Here is a 19,283-nt window from a genome sequence, read left to right on the forward strand (position 1 = left end):
ATGATGTCAAACATCTTTTCATGTGTTTACCATCTATATATCTTCTTTGCTGAAATGTATGTCTTTTGCCGATTTTCTAATTGGATTGTTTGGTTTTTTTGAGTTTTGAGAGGGCCCTTTATGCATTCTAGATACTAGTCCTTTGTTGGATACGTGGTTTGTGAATATTCTTTCTCATTGTGCTGTTTATCTTTCATTCTCTTAACAGAATCTTTCATGGGGTAAAATTTTTTAGTTTTGAGCAAGTCTAATTTTCCAATATTTCCTTATACAGATCATGTTTTTGGTTTTAAAACCAAGAACTCTTTGCCTAGACCTAGAAGATTTCCTGTTTTTATCTAAAAATGCTATAGTTTTGCATTTTAAATTTAAATCCACGACCCACTGAATTAACTTTTGATTAAGGTGTGAAGTTTGTTTTCCAGGTTTTTTCCATATGGATATCCGGTTGCTTGGGCACCATTTCTTGGAAAGGCAATTTTAATTCTATTTAATTTTCTACTTTTGTCAAGAATCAGTTGTGCATATTTGTGTGGGTTTATTTCTGGCTTCTCTATACTGTTCCATTGATCTATGTGTCTTTCCCTCTGCCCATACCATATGGTCTTGATTACTGCAGCTATAAAGTGAGCTTTAATACTAGGTAAGATGATTCCTCTCATTTGATTGTTCTCTTCAAAAAATTTTTTTAAATGTTGATTTATCTTTGAGAGACAGAGAGAGACACACACACAGAGCATGAGTGGGGGAAGGGCAGAGAGAGTGGGGGAAGGGCAGAGAGAGGGAGAGAATCCAAAGCAGGCTCCAAACTGTCAGTGCAGAGCCCTATGTGGGGCTTGAACTCACGAACCATGAGATCATGACCTGAGCTGAAGTTGGACGCTTAACCAACTGAGCCATCCAGGTGCCCCTTTATTGTTTTTTTTTTAAAGATTGCTTTTAGCTATTTTAGGACCCGTGATTTTGCATATATACAATTGGTTCTTAAACAACATGGGGGTTGGGGGTGCCAAACCCTGCACAGTTGAAAATTGGCATATAACGTTTGACTCCCCCAAAAGTTAACTAATAGCCTACTGTTGACTGGAAGCCCTATCGATAATATGAACAGTCTATTAGCACATATTTTGTATGTCATATACATACATACTGTATTCTTACAATAATGTAAGCTAGAGAAAAGAAAATGTTATTAAGAAAATCTTAAAGATAATTTACATTTACAGTACTGTATGTATTTTTAAAAATCTGCATGTAGGGGTGCCTGGGTGGTTCAGTTGGTTGAGTGTCCAACTCTTGACTTCAGCTCAGCTCACGATCTCATGGTTTGTGGGGGTTCAAGACCTACCTGCACTGTCAGTGAGGAACCTGCTTGGGATTCTCTCTCTCTCTCTCTCTCTCTCTCTCTCTCTCTCTCTCTGTCTCTCGTGTCTCTGTCTCTCTCTCCCTGCCCTTCCTCTTTCTCTCTCAAAAAAAAAAATAAACTGAAAAATAAATCTGCACATCAGTAGATCCAAGCAGTTCAAACATCTGTTGCTCAAGGATTAACTGTGTTTTAGCATAAACTTGTCTATATCTACAAAAAAAACCACCTTGGGATTCTCATATGAATTTCATTAAATCTATAGATTAATTTGGAGAGAACTGATATCTTCACTATGTTCAGTCTTCTGACCTATGAACAGTGCGTTTCTCCATTTCTTTGGGTCTCTTGATTTCTTCCAGCATCATATTGGAATTTTCAGCACATAGACCCTGTACACGCTTTGTTAAGTGTAGATCTAAGTACTTCATTTTCTTTGGAGTAAAAAGGACATATTTTTAATTTGGTTTCCATAGGTTTGTTATCAGTATATAGAAATGTGACTGATTTTTGTGCATTGATCTTGCATCCTACGGCCATGCAGTGCTCACTCATTAGTTCTAGGCATTCCTTGTTTGTACTCCTTGAGATTTTCTACATACACAATCATTTCATCTGCAAACAGAGATGGTTTTACTTTTCTCTTTTCAATCCGGTTGTAGCTTATTTCTTTTTATTGTCTTAAACGGCAGTGGCTAGAACTTCTAATATTAGGTTGCATTAGAGTAGTGGCAGTGGAGAGCCTTGCCTTGTTCCCAATCTCAGGAGGCAAGCACTCAGTCTTTCACCATGAAAGGTGATGTTAGGCTTTTTAGTAGACATTCTTTATCAAGTTGAGGTAATTCCCCCCCATCCCTAACTTACTGAGAATTCTTATCAGGAATGGGTGTTAGATCTTATGAAATATTTTTTGTGTGTCAACTGATGTGATAGTATGGTTTTTCTTCAGGTGCAGATATAGTAACTTCATTGAATTATGAATGTCGATAAGGCTTGCATAATTGGAATACATCCCACTTGGTCATGAGGTATAATTCTTTTTATATATTGCTGACTTCAGTTTGTTAAATTTTGTTGAAGATTTTTTGTCCAAGTTCATGAGAGATTGGTCTCTAGTTGTTTTTTTTTTTTTCTTCTTTCTTTCTTTCTTTCTTTCTTTTCTTTCTTTCTTTCTCTTTGTATAGTTTGATTTTGGTATAAGGCCTTATAAAATAAGGTGAGAAGTGTTCCCTCCTCTTTTATTTTCTGAGGAGATTTTGTAAAATTGGTGTTAATTCTTTTTTAAAAAGAATTTGGTAGAATCCACCAGCGAAACCATCTGAACCTGGAGATCTTTCAGGAGGCTTAAATTATTCAATTTCTTTAAAAGTTACAGGACTAATTCAGATTATCTGTTTCATCTGGGTTGAGTTTTGGTAGTGGTTTTTGAAGGATTTTTCCAGTCTTCTAATTTGTCAAATTTCCGAGTTGTCTGTAGTATTCCTCTATAATTCTGAAGTTGTAGTATTCCTTTATTAGCCTTTTAATGGTTTCCAGATCTGTAGCGATATTCCCATTTCATTCTTGATATTGGTGATTTGTGTCTTTATTTCTGTTATTCTTGCTAGAAGCTGATCAATTTTTTATCGTTTTTTAAAAAAAACACTTGTTTTTTCCAATTCTATTTTCAATGTCATCAGTTTCTGCTCTTTACTATTTTATTCCTTCTGCTTTGCCTTTTGTTTGATCTTCTTTTTCTAGTTTCTTCAAGTAGGAATTTAGATTATTGATTAGAGATTTCAGTTCTCTGTATTTTTAAATTTTCTCTAGGATATACTCATGATTTACTTGGAGTAGGTTAATTTCCAAGTGTTCATAGAAGTTCCTGTTGTTTTTCTATTATTCAAGTGTGGTTATATTATAGCCAAGGAACACATTTTGTAGGACTTCAATTTAAATTTCTTGAGGTTTTGTGGGCACCAGGGTGGCTCAGTTGGTTGAGTGGTCAACTCTTGATTTCAGCTCAGGTCAGGATCCCAGGGTAATGGGATTGAGCCCTATGTCAGACTCTGCTAAGCATGGAGCGTGCTAGAGATTCTCTCCGCCTCCACCCGCTCCCCCAGCCACTCTCTTGCTCTCACTCTCTAAAACAAAATAAAAATAAATTTGTTGAGGTTTCATGGTCCAGGATATGGACTATCTTGGTGCATGTTCCATGGGTGCATAGAAAAAACATATATTCCATTGTTGGTGTAATGTCTAACAGATGTATGTTAAGTCTAGTTGGTTTACTGTGCTGTCCAAATCTATGAAGAGTTTAGCTAAGCTACTCCATGGTACTGCTGCCTCAGCATCCATTCTGTTTGGCCAAATGGCCTTAAATTGACACCCCTCCCTCCTTCTTATAAGTGCATGCCCTAGGTAGCGGCCCAGAGTCACAAGCAAATGTAAGTTCTGGATGTGACTTCCCTAAAAGCCCTTGTGATCAACAGTCTCCCCTGCCTCCTACCACCTGTGTGCCTTATGTTCCCCTAGGATAAGATCTCTGGGGCTTACCCCACTCTTTTGGTTAGAGTTGACCAATTTGGACTTAGCCTGGGAAACCTAGAGCAGTTTATTCATGAACCCTATTTTTTCCATGAACCCTATTTTTTCCATGAACCCTATTAACAGCACATGCCCCTGGTTGTCTCTTTTTGTCTGAACTGTGCCTTGAACTCTCTGTGAGACCCCTCAAGACAGGCAGGTATTTCCTCCTGGACCTGTGAATAGTGAATTTCTCCATTTCAGTTCTTCTTGTTGTGTATTGTTGAACGGCAGCTCATGATCTGACACTCTGTGCTCTACTTAATAAGTGTCAATTTGATACTTTTAATTCCTTGTTGAACTTCTAATTGTTCCATACATTACTGAAAGTGGGACGCTGAGGACTTCAACTATTATTGTTGTCTATTTCTCCTTTTAATTCTGCCAGTTTTACTTCATCTATTTTGAGGCTCTGTTGATAGGTGCGTGCTCATTGAGCATTGTTATATCTAATCAATATGCAGTCTCTCTCCCCATCCCTGTAATTTTCTTTGCTCTTTGTTTGATACCCAGACACCTAGCTTTCTTTTGGTTAGCACTTGGATGATCTTTTTCCATCCTTTCACTTTTACCTGGTTATTTCATTATATGATTATATTGAAGTGAGTTACTTACAATATATAATAGGGTCATTTAAGAATTCTAATAGTCTATGTCTAATAATATTGTCATTTACACGTTTAACATAGTTAATTGATCTGTGTGAACTTAAATCTACTGTTTTGTTATTTTGTTTGTCCCTTTGTTCCTGTTTGTCCTTTCTTGCCACTTTTAGATTTGAACATTTTTCAGTATTCCATTTTAATTTACCTATTGTGTTTTTGTATATATCTCTGCCTATTTTTTAGTGGTTGCTCTAGATTATAGCATACATATTTAATTTCACAGTCTCTTTAGAATCAGTATTTCACCACTTCAAATAATGTAGAAATCACATATAACTTTAACCTCTTCCCTTTATGTTGGGGTTGTCTTATGTACTGCATCTTAATATGCTGAACATACTATCAGACAATATGATAATTTTGCTTTCAACAGCACGTATGTTAAATGTCTCAAAAAAAATGATCTATTGTATTTACCATTTCTGTCATTCTTCCTTCATTCTTGATGTTCCGAATCCTCTGCTGTCATCTGTTCTGTCCCATCTGAAGAACTTCCTTCAGCAATTCTTCTAGAGCAGGTCTGTTAGCAATAAATTCTCTTCATTTTTCCTCACCTGAGAATGTTTCCATTTCACTTCATTACTGACAGATAGTTTCACTGGGTAATGAATTTCAGCTGACTGTTCTTTTCTCTCAGCCCTTTAGGAAGCTGTGATGTTTCCTTCTGGCCTCCATGACTTATGGTGAGAAATCCACTGTCATTTAAAATGCTGTTCTTTAGCTGTTTTTTTGTCTTTAGTTTTTAGCAGTTTATAATGTATCTGAGCTAGGTTTTTTTGGACTTATTTGGACAATTTTTATAAAGCTGCTACCTTTACCTCCATCCTCTTGGCACTGGCATCTTTTGATTGCCTTTTCCAAGCAAGTTGAAACTTTCTTGATTCTTTGTATGTCAGGCAACTTTGGGTTCTATTTTGGACATTCTGAATATTATGTTTGAGACTCTTGCACCTTGTCTAAAAATTAGAGAACACTAATTTTTTTTTTTTTTCCAAAGCAGGCAACCAACCCAGTTGGATTCAGGCCACGAGTATCAACCAGCCTTTTGTGGGTTGTGGTTTCAACATCAGTTCCATTTTCAAAGGCTTTGCAGTCATATTCGGATATGTTCCTGTATGGCCCACTCTGTGGCCCATAGGACTTGCATTATGATCTTTTAGTTCAGTTCTCAAAGTCTTTGGTATGTTTAGGATGAGATACACATGTATAGCTCAGGAGTGAACCTAGGAGCTCATAAATATCTTTAGATGCTTTCTTTCCAGAGCTCCTCCCTCTCTAGGATCTCCCTGGTATGTTCTGATTCCCTGGGGCTCCCTTTTTTGGTCTTCCAGCAGTAAAGTTCAGGCTCTAGTTACCCTGCAGGGTCTTGTCCTTCCCACAACTGTACCCATACCTGCCACCAAGCAGTGGGAGGGCAGGGAGAAAAGTAAGCAGCAGGGTTTACCCCACTTTCCTGGGACCACAGCCCCTGTAACTGGAGGAAGGTTACCCTCTGTCAGAGCTGTAGGCATCTGAGGGTCCTTCTTGCCGGAGCCGTTGCTGCCACTGCAGGTTGCTTGGTGGCCAGGGCATGAAAGAAGAAAGGAAGAAAAAGAAAGGAAACTGGGAAATTTCCCCAACTGTCTCCGAGCGTAAGAGGAGTTCTCTTTCCTGCAACTTGAGCCAGAACCAGAGGACTTCTCTCAGAGCTCTCTCATTTAAGTTCTGGTTTCTAGTTCTGGATTTTGGCTGCCTTCGGTCCTGAGAGATTGGAAGACGAATGGGAGATTCATTACTGGTTCACTGGTACTTCAAATTCTGGTCTTCTTCAATATGCCTACTATTTACTTTTTAAAGTCCTTAAATAGCTGTTCCATGCATTCTGCCCAGGTTTTTTTTTCTTCTTCAATATATGAAATTTATTGTCAAATTGGTTTCCATACAACACCCAGTGCTCATCCCAAAAGGTGCCCTCCTCAATACCCATCACACACCCTCAGTTTGTTCTCAGTTTTTAAGAGTCTCTTATGCTTTGGCTCCCCCTCCCTCCCACCCCCCATCAACCCTCAATTTGTTCTCAGTTTTTAAGAGTTTCTTATGCTTTGGCTCTCTCCCACTCTAACCTCTTTTTTTTTCTTTCCCTCCCCCATGGGTTTCTGTTAAGTTTCTCAGGATCCACACAAGAGTGAAAGCATATGGTATCTGTCTTTCTCTGTATGGCTTATTTCACTTAGCATAACACTCTCCAGTTCCATCCACGCTGCTAGAAAGGTCTGCCCAGGTTTTATAGCTGTATTCAGTGAGAGAGACAGATGAATGTGCTTACTTCATATTACCTGGAATTACCTATTTAAAAAAATTTTTTTCAACATTTTTATTTATTTTTGGGACAGAGAGAGACAGAGCATGAACGGGGGAGGGGGAGAGAGGGAGACACAGAATCGGAAACAGGCTCCAGGCTCTGAGCCATCAGCCCAGAGCCCGACGTGAGGCTCGAACTCACGGACCGCGAGATCGTGACCTGGCTGAAGTCGGACGCTTAACCGACTGCGCCACCCAGGCGCCCCTGGAATTACCTATTTTAAGATGGATTTTCAAGCATACTCAATTTTAGGTGTTGTATTTAGTTTACATCTAGTATTTATTTTAGGTTTTGCCCTGAGTGTTAACAGCAGAAGCAATCTTAGAAATTTTCAATTGCAAACAGGTTTTAGGAATGCAAGAAAGTATGGTGGATAGATTCATATTAGCCATCAAAGTCTTGTTGAATATCTTCAATATTCCTTACATAAGCTTTCCTGGGAATATGTGAATATAACTTACCAGGTATCACCACATGTAGCAGCTTTATTAAGCGTCTGTGATACTGCAATACTGGTTAGACTATCTTTGTGGTCACGAGCCTGAAATATCTCTTGACCAATCTCTCTAATATGAGTGGAGATGACCACAAAAATTCCACGTGAAAAGCCAATCATGATGTAGCCATCACCATACCTATAGCAACAAAGGCAACAATACATTAAAAGGATGATTAACTATCATTTGCAATAAAGTAAATAAGCAAGTGCCTTAAAACTAAAGAACTACAGAATCCAATTTATCAAGGGCCACATAATATGCTAGGTAGTTTCACATATTTAATTTTTTTTTTTAATGTTTATTTCTGACAGAGAGAGAGAGAGAATGAGCGGGAGAGAGACAGAGAGAGGAGGAGACATAGAATCCAAAGCAGGCTCCAGGCTCTGAGCTGTCAGCACAGAGACTGTTGTGGGGCTCAAACTCATGAACCATGAGATCGTGATCTGAGCCGAAGTTGGCCACTTAATTGACTGAACCACCCAGGTACCCCAAGTTTCACATATTAAATCATAGTTTACAATCCAGAAAATGTTACATATAGAAGTGAAAATGCTAAGGTCAAAAATGAAAAATATTAGTAAGGAAAAACACACGGATATCTTTTGGTAATAAGCTTTTTTTACATACCACCTATAGCAGACAATGTTACCATAGCGCTGCTGAAATTCCAGATCAATTGGACTATCTGGTTCATTCAGATTATAAAGAAACAAAGTTTTCTTGCCAACCACCACACTGATCTGCCAGAAAAGATTAAGAGATCGTGCAAATGAATTACTCAGTACTTTGTGAAGACCAATAAAGAAATTCAAATAGCTAAATCTAATTTATGCAAACAATGAGCCAGGTTTACATTAAATGTTGTAACTAATAACGTGATTTAAAAAAATACATTGTAATATATAGTCTGGTAAGGGTCCTTGGCTTTACACACATCCAACATACCCTTTGAAAAGTACATTAAAATAGCTGGGTGTTACTTTATTTTATTTAAAAAAATTAAAAAAGAAAAAATTTTTAGCCTTTATTTATTATTGAGAGAGAGAGAGAGAGAGAGAGAGAGACAGAGCGTGAGCAGGGGAGGGGTAGAGGGAGACACAGAATCTGAAGCAGGTTCCAGGCTCTGAGCTGTCAGCACACAGCCTGACGCTGGGCTCGAATTCACAAACTGTGAGATCATGACCTGAGCCGAAGTTGGATGCCTAACTGACGGAGCCACCCAGGCGCCCCTAAAAAAATTTTTTTTAATGTTTTATTATTTATTTTTGAGGGAGAGAGAGAGAGAGAGCAGAGGAGAGGCTGAGAGAGAGGGAGACACAGAATCTGAAGCAGGCTCCAGGCTCCAAGATGTCAGCACAGAGCCTGACATGGGGCTTGAACTCACGAGCTGTGAGATCAGGACCTGAGCCAAAGTTGGATGCTTAACCAACTGAGCCACCCAGGTGCCCTTGGGTGGGTTAACTTTTTAAAATTCTCTACACCTCTCATTAGAGTTCTGTGCAATACAGGACTGTAAGTCTGACAAAGTTCCACTGAAACTGAATTCATATCCAGAGTATAGAGAGTTTTCCATCCTAAGAGGACATTCTGATTTTAAGCCACATTGTGTGGGTAACTGAGCTCAATTTTTTATATCATCATTCTTTCCATCACCTGCAGGTCACTGGTCAATGTTGCTAGACTAGTGTCCCTCCATTACTCACACAGTCAATATTTGATTGTAATTTTCAGTGCAGGGTTTACCTGTGTGAGGGAGGGGAAGGAGTGTATTACTTATTTGGGCTCATTAAGAGTGATGGATTTATATAAAAAGAGAAACACTGATATATTTCCTTGATTCTACCAATTATAAGTCACTATCAATTAAATAGCTTTTTAAGAAATTGGATCATTTAATTTAAATATATTTGTATTAATTGTGAAAATCATCTGGATTTCAGAATATTAAATTGTGGCAGGGAAAATGCATCTAAGCTATTAACAAAATAAAAAGTACAATATCCAGAGCTCTGGTCACCATCTCCAATAGCGTGAAAAAAAAATGATATAGAAATCAAGACTTCTATTTGTGAAGGCGCCCTCCCTGTTCTACTACCACAAGAATCGGAAGAGCAACACCCACTGCATTAGGAAGATGCCTTCATCTGCTGTGACACCAGGCAGCTAGATGTTGCCAGCAGCAGCAAAAGCAACTTACATGCCTAAGAGACTAGAGCTTACACTGATTTAATAAATGACAGACCATAATTTATTTATCAGTATACATTCTGAACCATCCTAGAAAAGGAGAAAAAATAGTCTACAAAAGTATCAAAATAACTTGGGCATGGATTTGACTTAGAATTCTTTAAAAAAATTTTTTTAACATTATTTTTGAAAAAGAGAGAGAGAGAAAGAAAGAGAAACTGCGTGCACACAAGTGGGGGAGGGGCAGAGAGAGGAGACACAGAATCCAAAGCAGGCTCCAGGCTCTGATCTGTCAGTATAGAGCCTGGTGTGGGGCTTGAGACCACGAACTGCGAGATCATGACCTGAGCTGAAGTTGGACACTAAACCGACTGAGCCCCCCCAGTGCCCTGGTTTAGCATTCTTACTGTGCTTTCAGCAGCAGACATTCGATCATCAGTCTTCATCGTGGAAAACTGCATGTCGCTAGGCTCTGATCTCACTGACGTCTGCAGGGATAGAAATGTTATCACTATGAACAAATGCAACACTTAAATTCATTCTGAATATTAATAAAACAGGTAACTTGCTTTTACTTCTGTTATACCTGAAAATCCCACTGTGATAAACCTCTAGAAATTCTGGATGAAACGGAACACATATCTTATCAAATAGATACATTAAGCTTGAAAGAAGGTAAGGAAAATTCCCAGGGACAATAAGCAAAGATCAAACCATAAACCAAAGTATGTGTGCAACTATCCAGAGCAGTTGGTAAGGAGATAATAAAGAAGCCCATTTGATTTGGGCTAAGCTTTGAGTCAGAAGAAATGCCGAAAACATTCTTTTCAAATCAAACGTTCCTTCCTATCCTCATTATGATCTGAAGTTCAAATTTATACTTTGAGTGGTCTAGAAACTCCTTGGAGTGTTTATCAAAAGCAAATCCAAAGCCTCTTCCAAAGCTGCAAAAAAATGTCCACAGACAAGCCCTGCTGAAGATGAGCTCACAATTCAAAATGAGAAAAGTCACAAAGAAATAATGCATCAAGAGCAAAAGTCAGCAGATCTAAAAATAACAGAATTCTCAGAGAGAGATCATAAAGTAATGCTTTAAAATGACTAAACACATAAAAAGACTCATAAGTATGACAAGAGACTTTTCCTTTATAATTTTAGAGAGAGAGAGAGTGGTGGAGAGGGGCAGTGGGAGGGGGATAGCATCGTAAGCAGGCTCCAATGCTCAGCGTAGAGCTTGATGCAAGGCTTGATCCCACAACTCTGGGATCATGACCTGAGCTGATATTAAGAGTCAGATGCTCAACCAACTGGGCCACCTAGGCACCCTGACAAGAGACTTAAAAAAAAAAAAAATCCTGACAGATTTTTAAGAGAACTACAAAGTATTTTTCTTTTTTAATTAAAAATACAGCTGACCCTTGAATAACATGGAGGTCAGGATAGCCGAGCCCCTGCACAGTTCAAAATTGGCATAAAATGTTGATTCCCCAAAACTTAACTACTAATAGCCTACTGCTGACTGGAAGCCTTACTAATAACATAAACACTCAATTAATGCATGGTTTGCATGTTATGTATATTAAATACTGTATTCTTACAATAAAATAAACTGGAGAAAAGAAAACGTTATTAAGAAAATCATGGGGTGCCTGGGTGGCTCAGTCAGCTGAGCATCTGACTCTTGATTTCAGCTCAGGTCATGATCCCAGGGTCGTGGGATTGAGACTCACGTCAGGCTCCATGCTGAGCATGGAGCCTGCTTGAGATTCTCTCTCTCTCCCTCTGTCCCTCTTCCCCATTCACTTTATCTCTCTCTAAAAAAAGAAAAAAAGAAAGTCATAAGAGAAAATACATTTATGGTGCTGCACTATATTTATTGAAAAAAAATCCACATATAAGTAAATCTGCACCGTTCAAACCCATGTTGTTGAGGGATCAACTGTATACTTGACATACAATATCCTATTACTTCTAGGTAAACATCATAGTAGTTCAATATTTATATACTTTACAAAATTATCCCCGTAAGTCTAGTACTATCTCACCATACAAAATTATTACGATATTACTGACTATATTCCCTATGCTATATATCATACCTCCATGACTTATTTTGCAACTGGAAATTTGTACCTCTTAATCCTATTAATGCCTATTTTGCTCTAAAGTACTTATTAAAAATGAAAAGAAGAATCACTAAAATAAAAAAACTCAAATTTGACCAAATTTCAAGAGTAAGTGAACTGATTTGATGAAATTATCCAGAAGTTGTAGTGACAAAAAGATATTATGAAAGAGAGTTAAAGAGATAGGAGGTCCTACATATGTCTGACACTGCAGAAGGACAGAATAGAAAGAGCAAGAGGTAATACCCAAGAGATAATGACTAAGAATTTTCCAGAATTGATGAAAGACAGCAATTTTCAGATTCAAGAAATAAGACAAGCCCTTAATAGGACAAATAAAAATAAATGTACACAAGTAACACTAGAGTGATCTTCAGAATAGTAAAGTCAAAATAATTCAGAGACAGTACCAAATAAAGCAATGCTTTTAATGTATGCTTTGCTTACCACAGGACAACTTAAGTAGTATGTCTAATTCTGGAAGCATGTATCTTAAAGATCAGAAATGGGAAATGTATGCAGATAATGGCTGAATATAGTGACTTCCTGGGATGCTCTGTAGCAAAACATGTAAGACCATGTCTTCATTCAGTGTTGATGTCTGATATGGATACAAAAGTGTGGAGCTAAAGCATTTGAACTGTATTATCATTCTAATTCAAAAGGGTACCAAAATAGAATGCTCAAAATTTTAGGTTTCTAGGAAATATCTTTTACACTAGTTAATCTTTCTTAAGAACCACTTTAATCATGCTATGGTTCTGCTCAACATGGTTGAGTTACTTCTGCTTAACTTTCAGAGCTTTCCAGATACAGGAACCAACTTTCTTCTTCAGCCTTATTTTCTATAAATTTTCAATCAAAGCCCACATCTGCAGTCAAGCCAATCTTGAACGAGCCATAAACAAGCTTCAAGTTTTTCTTCTTATCTTTGTTCATGCTGCTTTGCGTGGGTTGAATGACAGACTGCTAAATGTCTTATGGTATCCACTAAAACAAGTTTCAGTGGGGCACACGATCGATGATCTACAGAGACTAAATTTGTAGCTTCCCTGGCAGCAGTGTGGCGTGACTATATGATTAGGTTCTAGTGATATGAATGGAAATAATAAATGCATCTTCCAGACTAGGTCCTTTAAATGTTTCTTGCACTCCACTTCTCTTTCTCCCTTCCCTGGGGTGGAAATACAGATCCGGTGCTATTAACTATGCATATGTTAACTATGTATAGCAAATAGCAGAGCAGTAAGATGGAAGCAAGGAACCTGGGACTATGTACAGCCTTGTGAAGCAGACATGCAGAGATGATCTGCCTACCTCTCTCTGTTATATGAGAAAGAGAAAGAAGAAAAACCATCCAAACTACCATATTCTTAGAGCCCTTGTAATTTTGTGTTTTTTTTCAATATATGAAATTTATTGTCAAATTGTTTTCCATACAACACCCAGTGCTCATCCCAAAAGGTGCCCTCCTCAATACCCATCACCCACCCTCACCTCCCTCCCACCCCCCATCAACCCTCAGTTTGTTCTCAGTTTTTAAGAGTCTCTTATGCTTTGGCTCTCTCCCACTCTAACCTCTTTTTTTTTTTCCTTCCCCTCCCGCATGGGTTTCTGTTAAGTTTCTCAGGATCCACATAAGAGTGAAAACATATGGTATCTGTCTTTCTCTGTATGGCTTATTTCACTTAGCATAACACTCTCCAGTTCCATCCACGTTGCTACGAAGGGCCATATTTCATTCTTTCTCATTGCCACATAGTACTCCATTGTGTATATAAACCACAATTTCTTTATCCATTCATCAGTTGATGGATATTTAGGCTCTTTCCATAATTTGGCTATTGTTGAGAGTGCTGCTATAAACATTGGGGTACAAGTGCCCCTATGCATCAGCACTCCTGTATCCCTTGGGTAAATTCCTAGCAGTGCTATTGCTGGGTCATAGGGTAGGTCTATTTTTAATGAAGCCCTTGTAATTTTGGATCTCTCTGTTACAAGTTCATCCTATACCTTGATTTATTCAGATCATCTGTCTTTTAAATATTCCTAATTCAGCTTTCCTTGATCTCCTCCATCTCACATATATAAGACTTGTAAGCTATACCACAAAACTGGCAATCGCATAAGGCTGTGTTTTATCGTAATTAGTTCTGTCTTCTTGAGAGTAGGGTCCTACGGTTCGCAGCTTTTAAGATGATCCACAATGATCCCCACCTCCTGGTTTCTTTGTGTAATCCCCATCCCTACCCCTTGAAGTGTGGGCTGGACCCAGGGACTTACTTCTACATAACAGAATATGGCAAAAATGATTTTGAGATCAGGTTATTTATTAAGAGATTGTGGCTTAAGTTTCAAATGGCTGCTCACAATCTATTACCACCTGCTATGTTATGAGGCACTCTATGGAGAGATCCATGTGGCATGGTAATTAGGTAGGTTTCTAATCAATGGCCAGAGAGGAACTGAGGCTCTGAGCCTAACTACCTGTAAGGAACTGAACTCTTGTCAACAACCATGTGACTGAGAGTGGAAACAGATTTTTTTCCCAGTCAAGCCTTCAGATGAGACTCCAACCTTGACCAATAAAATGCAGCCTTTTAAGACCTTAATGCAGCTAGGTGCACCTGCATTGCTCATCCACAAAAACTATAAAACAATAAATGTATATTGTTTTAAACTGCTAGGTTTTGAGAGCAATTTGTTATGTAGCAATAGAGAACATAGGGTCATATTTCATATTTCTTCTAAAGTACATAGCACAGTGCCACATACCTAGTGGGCATTTAAAGAATTTGCTAGTTAATATTGCCCCAGCAATACTAAATCATAAGCCAAGTGGTCCAAAGTATAATTTACCCACTGGTGAGATTATGTAGTAGCTCTTGGTAATACAAATTCCCTTAAGGAGGAGCCACTGAGGATCTAATCAATTGTGAAATTTGAACAGCAGTAAACTTGAATCCTAAAATTAAATTTAAAATTTAATAGGGTTAGTTTGGAAGCAATTTAACATATCAGTTAAAGTTAAATTAACATATCAGGCAGAACAGAATCCAAGTTTAGTTATTCACATTTATATTATAAACATACATATATAAAGTAAGGGTTATCTCACAAATGGACAGATGGAGTATAACCACAGAGCCGATAATCCATGCTAATACTCGATAATGGAAAATGTACAAAGGAAAATATTTGGATAAAGTAGTCCTATGAAGAAAAGTGTACTAATACATAAAAAGAAAAGCTTTTGTTGTTTAGAATATGAAGTTATTGTATACATATCTCATGTAGAGATTTAAAAATTGTACAGATTAGCTTGGTAGACAAACTTCATTTCAGGGAAATTCTGAATATATTGGACCAAGGATGTTACTGTATTACCTGTCTTATCGTGTCACCTTCCTGATTGCTAACTGTAATCATTTTATCTTCACCACCTAAAGCAAGCAGATTTTCTGCATTCCAACATCCACATGTGATTCTCTTAGTGTGTTTTCCTGAAAAAGAGATGAGTTTTGTACAGACACATGGGTTTCTCAAAAAAAAATTAAAAGATCTGTGATGTCTAATCTGAACATTTAGGTAATATGACACGGATATTAAAGAATGTTAAACCTCATCAAAGCAGTTAGTGTCTAAGCAACCTTATTTAAAAGTTTATTACCAAGTTACAAATCAATATAACAGCATAGAAGAGCAATAATGCTTTTTTTTTTTAACTGTTTAGGTGGATATTCTGCTACTTGATAAGTTTGTTTGCTTACCATGTAGCTAACCCTGTAACAATGTCTCTAAGAGAGGCAAATCCCACCACACTCGAGTTACCTTTACTATACTCAGCTTTACAGGGTGGTAGACCCTTGGTATAAACAGATTCAACATTCACAGTTTTGACTATTCATGAAAAATTAGAGGGCATTAGATTTGTGATAATACTGAGGTGCAAATCTGAATGTGTCCTAGTGAGACTTGTGTTAAGAACTGAGTCACTTAACTAGTAAGGGATATTAGATAGAACCACTATGTATCAGGAAACTTTTTTGCTGAGGAGTCTAGCCAGTGCAAAAACTGTATTTGGGGAGGCAGAGAATTACATACTTGACACTGTGAGATTTATTGAAGGTCCTAGCATAAATCCTTGAGTCTCAAGATTAATTCTACAATGAGAAATAGAATGGTTAAGTATACATACTCTGGAGCCAGACTGCCTAGATTTGAAACTTGGCTCCACCACTTACTGTGAGCTACTTAACATTTCTATTCCTTAGTCGCATACCCATAAATTGGGGATAAGAGTAGGGCCAATCTCACAGAGCTGAGGATCAAATGAGTTCAAGCACTTAGAAGAGTGCCAGGCATAAAGAAAGTGCCATATAAGTTTAGCTATTTTGGCTGCTTTTGAGAGCAGAGACCACACCATTCTTTCCACCCCTTACAGAACTTAATACAGTACCCATGCAGGAAGTAAGTTCTAAGCAAGTAGTTATTAAGTGAGTACAATCTGAGGCAGGAGTGTGCCAGGTATGTTAGAGGCTCAGCAAGGAGGACAGTGTGGCTGGAGCAGAGGAAGTGAGAAGATGAGATGAAATCAGAGTTTGCAAGCACCAGGTCATGCAGGCCTTGGCTGGCCATTGTGAGGACTCTGGCTTTGACTCTGGGTCAGATGGAGGACCATTGGAAAGGTCTGAGAAGAAGGCTCACTCTGGCCCCTAGTTGAGAATATTCGATAGTGGGGCAAGAGTTGAAGCAGGGAAACAAGTTAAGAGATTGCAGAAATTCAGTGGAAGATGTTTGAGGCTCACACACAGCGGAACAGGACAGGTGGTGAGAAGAGGCTGGATTATGGAGATATCTGAAGATAATCCTGTAAGATTTTCTGGCAAATTAGATATGGAGGGTATGAGAAAGAGGAAGAGTCAAGACTAAGGGTTAGCCTGAAGATCTAAAATGATGAGATGTCACCAATGGTGAGAGGGACAGCTGTGTGTCCAAAGGGTTTTAAAGATATTAAATTTGAAGTATTTATTAGATATCTCATCAGAGATGTTGGGTAAGCAGTTGGATATAGGAGTCTACAAATTGGAAGAGATAAACATGGGAGTCGTCAGGATACAGATGACATTGCCAATCAGGAGGCCAGAGCACAAAAGTGAAGGGAGCATTCAGAGAAGACACTGAGGTGTAGTAGAGTTTTCTGATTAGAAATTAAGGGACTTGGGTGCTACACTGGAACTGGGCCCAGAGAGATGGGCATTAGGAGGGAAAAAAGAGTGCACAAAGAGAGGTGGGAAAATCTCAAAGACAAACTTCTTTCTATACCCGAGAAAGGGAGAAGAACATCTCTCCCTCCTCCTTCCTGTATACCTCAAGGCCTCTTTGCTTGCAGTGCTCAGAACTCAGGTTGGCCTTAACATCAAGAACAGTTAACATGTTTTGTGTGCCTAAAGTGTTCTGGGCACTTTACATGTATTGACTTATGTAATTAATACTGACTCACAGATGCTCTAGTATGGTAACTGGGGTCTGAACCATGTTATTGAGAGGCTTGCAACATTTAATTAAACTGTAGTAAGTGAATTTCATGTATATAAGAACCATGCAATGTGAAAACTGCCCGTATCTAGTCTAGTTGAGGAAATAAATCAGTGTGAGATGAAACGTGGTAACAGATTTTAGTTACTGTGAAATGTTGACAGATCATGCTACCATGCGGCAGCTACCTGGAGTGGAAAAGCTTGGATTTAGGAAAGTGAGTTATTTAAAAGGAAAAAAGGCAGACACAAATCATAGCCAACTCTGGAAGAGGCAGCTATTATATATTTAGCTAAAGATACAAAATTAACTTGACTCTCCTTAGGCCCATTTTTCACAGTTAATAAATGAGAACAGACTCATACTCATATTAAATACGAAGATCACATATAAAATCATGAACATATGACAAATGCCTGACACAAAATAATCATGCTTTGATGAATTATTTTCTTATACATCAGGTGTCAAAATTTCTGGGGCCTGTAAATTAATTGGCAGGATATTCCTACAGATGAACTGGGATACAAAAAAATGCCCAACTGAAGTCAAATAGACAATTTGTATGGTGAAAGTTGTTTTTTATAACTCAAAATAGTTTGTTCAGTTTTTCAAATGGATCAATAACATTACCTTTTGTCTGGAGTACTAAAAATATTAATATTAAACAGACATATATGTGAAAAAAATGAAATAATTAAATATCCTCAGTTGAAAGGTACTTTCTCAAGTATTCTGTGGGTACTCTTATCTCCAGGGTTTAATTTCTTCCTTAGCAGTAAATTATAATTCTTCTGGCCACATGGGTATAATTAAGCCTACTAGTTTCACCATTTACCAGCATGATGTTACAATAATTAATAATAGATCTGTTTCTTCTTGGGTATTCAGAAGGCAGATGCTAAGTGACCAGAGATTGTGGGAATCAAAGAGCCTGAACCAAGAATGTCAAACAAGGAACAACACACTGTAGTCATATACCCTGAGGCAAATGTAATTCCCAGTGCCTACATAGGCTAACTTGGTGTTTAGAGAGAGTAAGAGGTTAGAATTAATATCTAGTTATATTCTCACCAAACAGTCACCAAATGTTTTAGTCCATCTACTGATGTGTTGATATGAACATGAGCTATTCCATGTCCACAGTTCTCAATCTGGGTGAGAAAGGGACAAATGGAAGCCATCCTATTAATGTCCTCGTGTCCACAGGCACAGGTGGACCTTAGAGAGACATTCATTCTATTTAGCCTGGGTAATTCTTAGGAGACAGTATAGATGGATCTTGAAGTTTAGCTAGATATAAGGCTTGACCAGGGGAGCCTCACTACTACACAATTTCCCTTGCAATATCAGCAAAATCTAAGGCAGTAAAATATATTACATTTATGTAAAGCATCTCAAGTATTTAGCAGTGTTTCCAGCTATAACCTACCCAGCACAGGAATCTTTCGAGATGTCTGACGATTATAAATAAGCAAATTTCCTTTAACAGTTCCAACAGCCAGGAAACTTCCAATTTTTGACCAAAGAAGGAAAGACATTTGATCCCTATAACATTAAAATATCAATTACTAAAAAAAATTCACAATCATAACCTCCAAACAGATCCTTTAAAAAGTATTTCATGAATAATTTTAATATCTACTTAGGAGCTGAAGTACAAAATTACAACTTAATGCTTTAGAACAAAAACTAAGTGCTAAAGATATTTTGGAGATGCTAGAAGGTGATCTTACTGTCAGACCTACAAATTCAGTGCAGACCTACGAATATGTAATAAATAAAAACGTAAGCCATGATGGGATCTCAAATTTCGTTAAGATGACTCATGATGAGATGGTTTAATTAGTCTAATGACAGTTGTAAATGTAAAAATCTTAATGGATGAGAACACCTCATGCTTTCAAAAAAATAGGTCCAATAACACAGTATATTAAACTGGAAACATCATCAACAATTCATCACCTTAAATAAAACATATATTTTCCCACTGTCACT

General features: G+C 37.8%; 1 protein-coding gene across 3 annotated transcripts in view; it reads right to left on the minus strand.

Moving 5' to 3' along the window:
• WDR19 (WD repeat domain 19) overlaps positions 1-19,283 on the minus strand; it is a 112,428-nt gene that overhangs the window by 77,345 nt on the left and 15,800 nt on the right. For all 3 annotated transcript variants that reach the window (XM_027055491.2, XM_053217452.1, XM_053217453.1), the window contains exons 5-9: positions 18,718-18,833; positions 15,135-15,250; positions 10,029-10,109; positions 8,062-8,174; positions 7,396-7,569 (exon numbers count right to left, since the gene is read on the minus strand). In XM_027055491.2, the coding sequence (XP_026911292.2) occupies positions 7,396-7,569; positions 8,062-8,174; positions 10,029-10,109; positions 15,135-15,250; positions 18,718-18,833 (600 nt within the window). The remainder of the gene's footprint in view (positions 1-7,395; positions 7,570-8,061; positions 8,175-10,028; positions 10,110-15,134; positions 15,251-18,717; positions 18,834-19,283) is intronic.

Source organism: Acinonyx jubatus, chromosome B1, assembly GCF_027475565.1.
Source record: "Acinonyx jubatus isolate Ajub_Pintada_27869175 chromosome B1, VMU_Ajub_asm_v1.0, whole genome shotgun sequence".
NCBI classification, from domain to species: Eukaryota; Metazoa; Chordata; class Mammalia; order Carnivora; family Felidae; genus Acinonyx; species Acinonyx jubatus.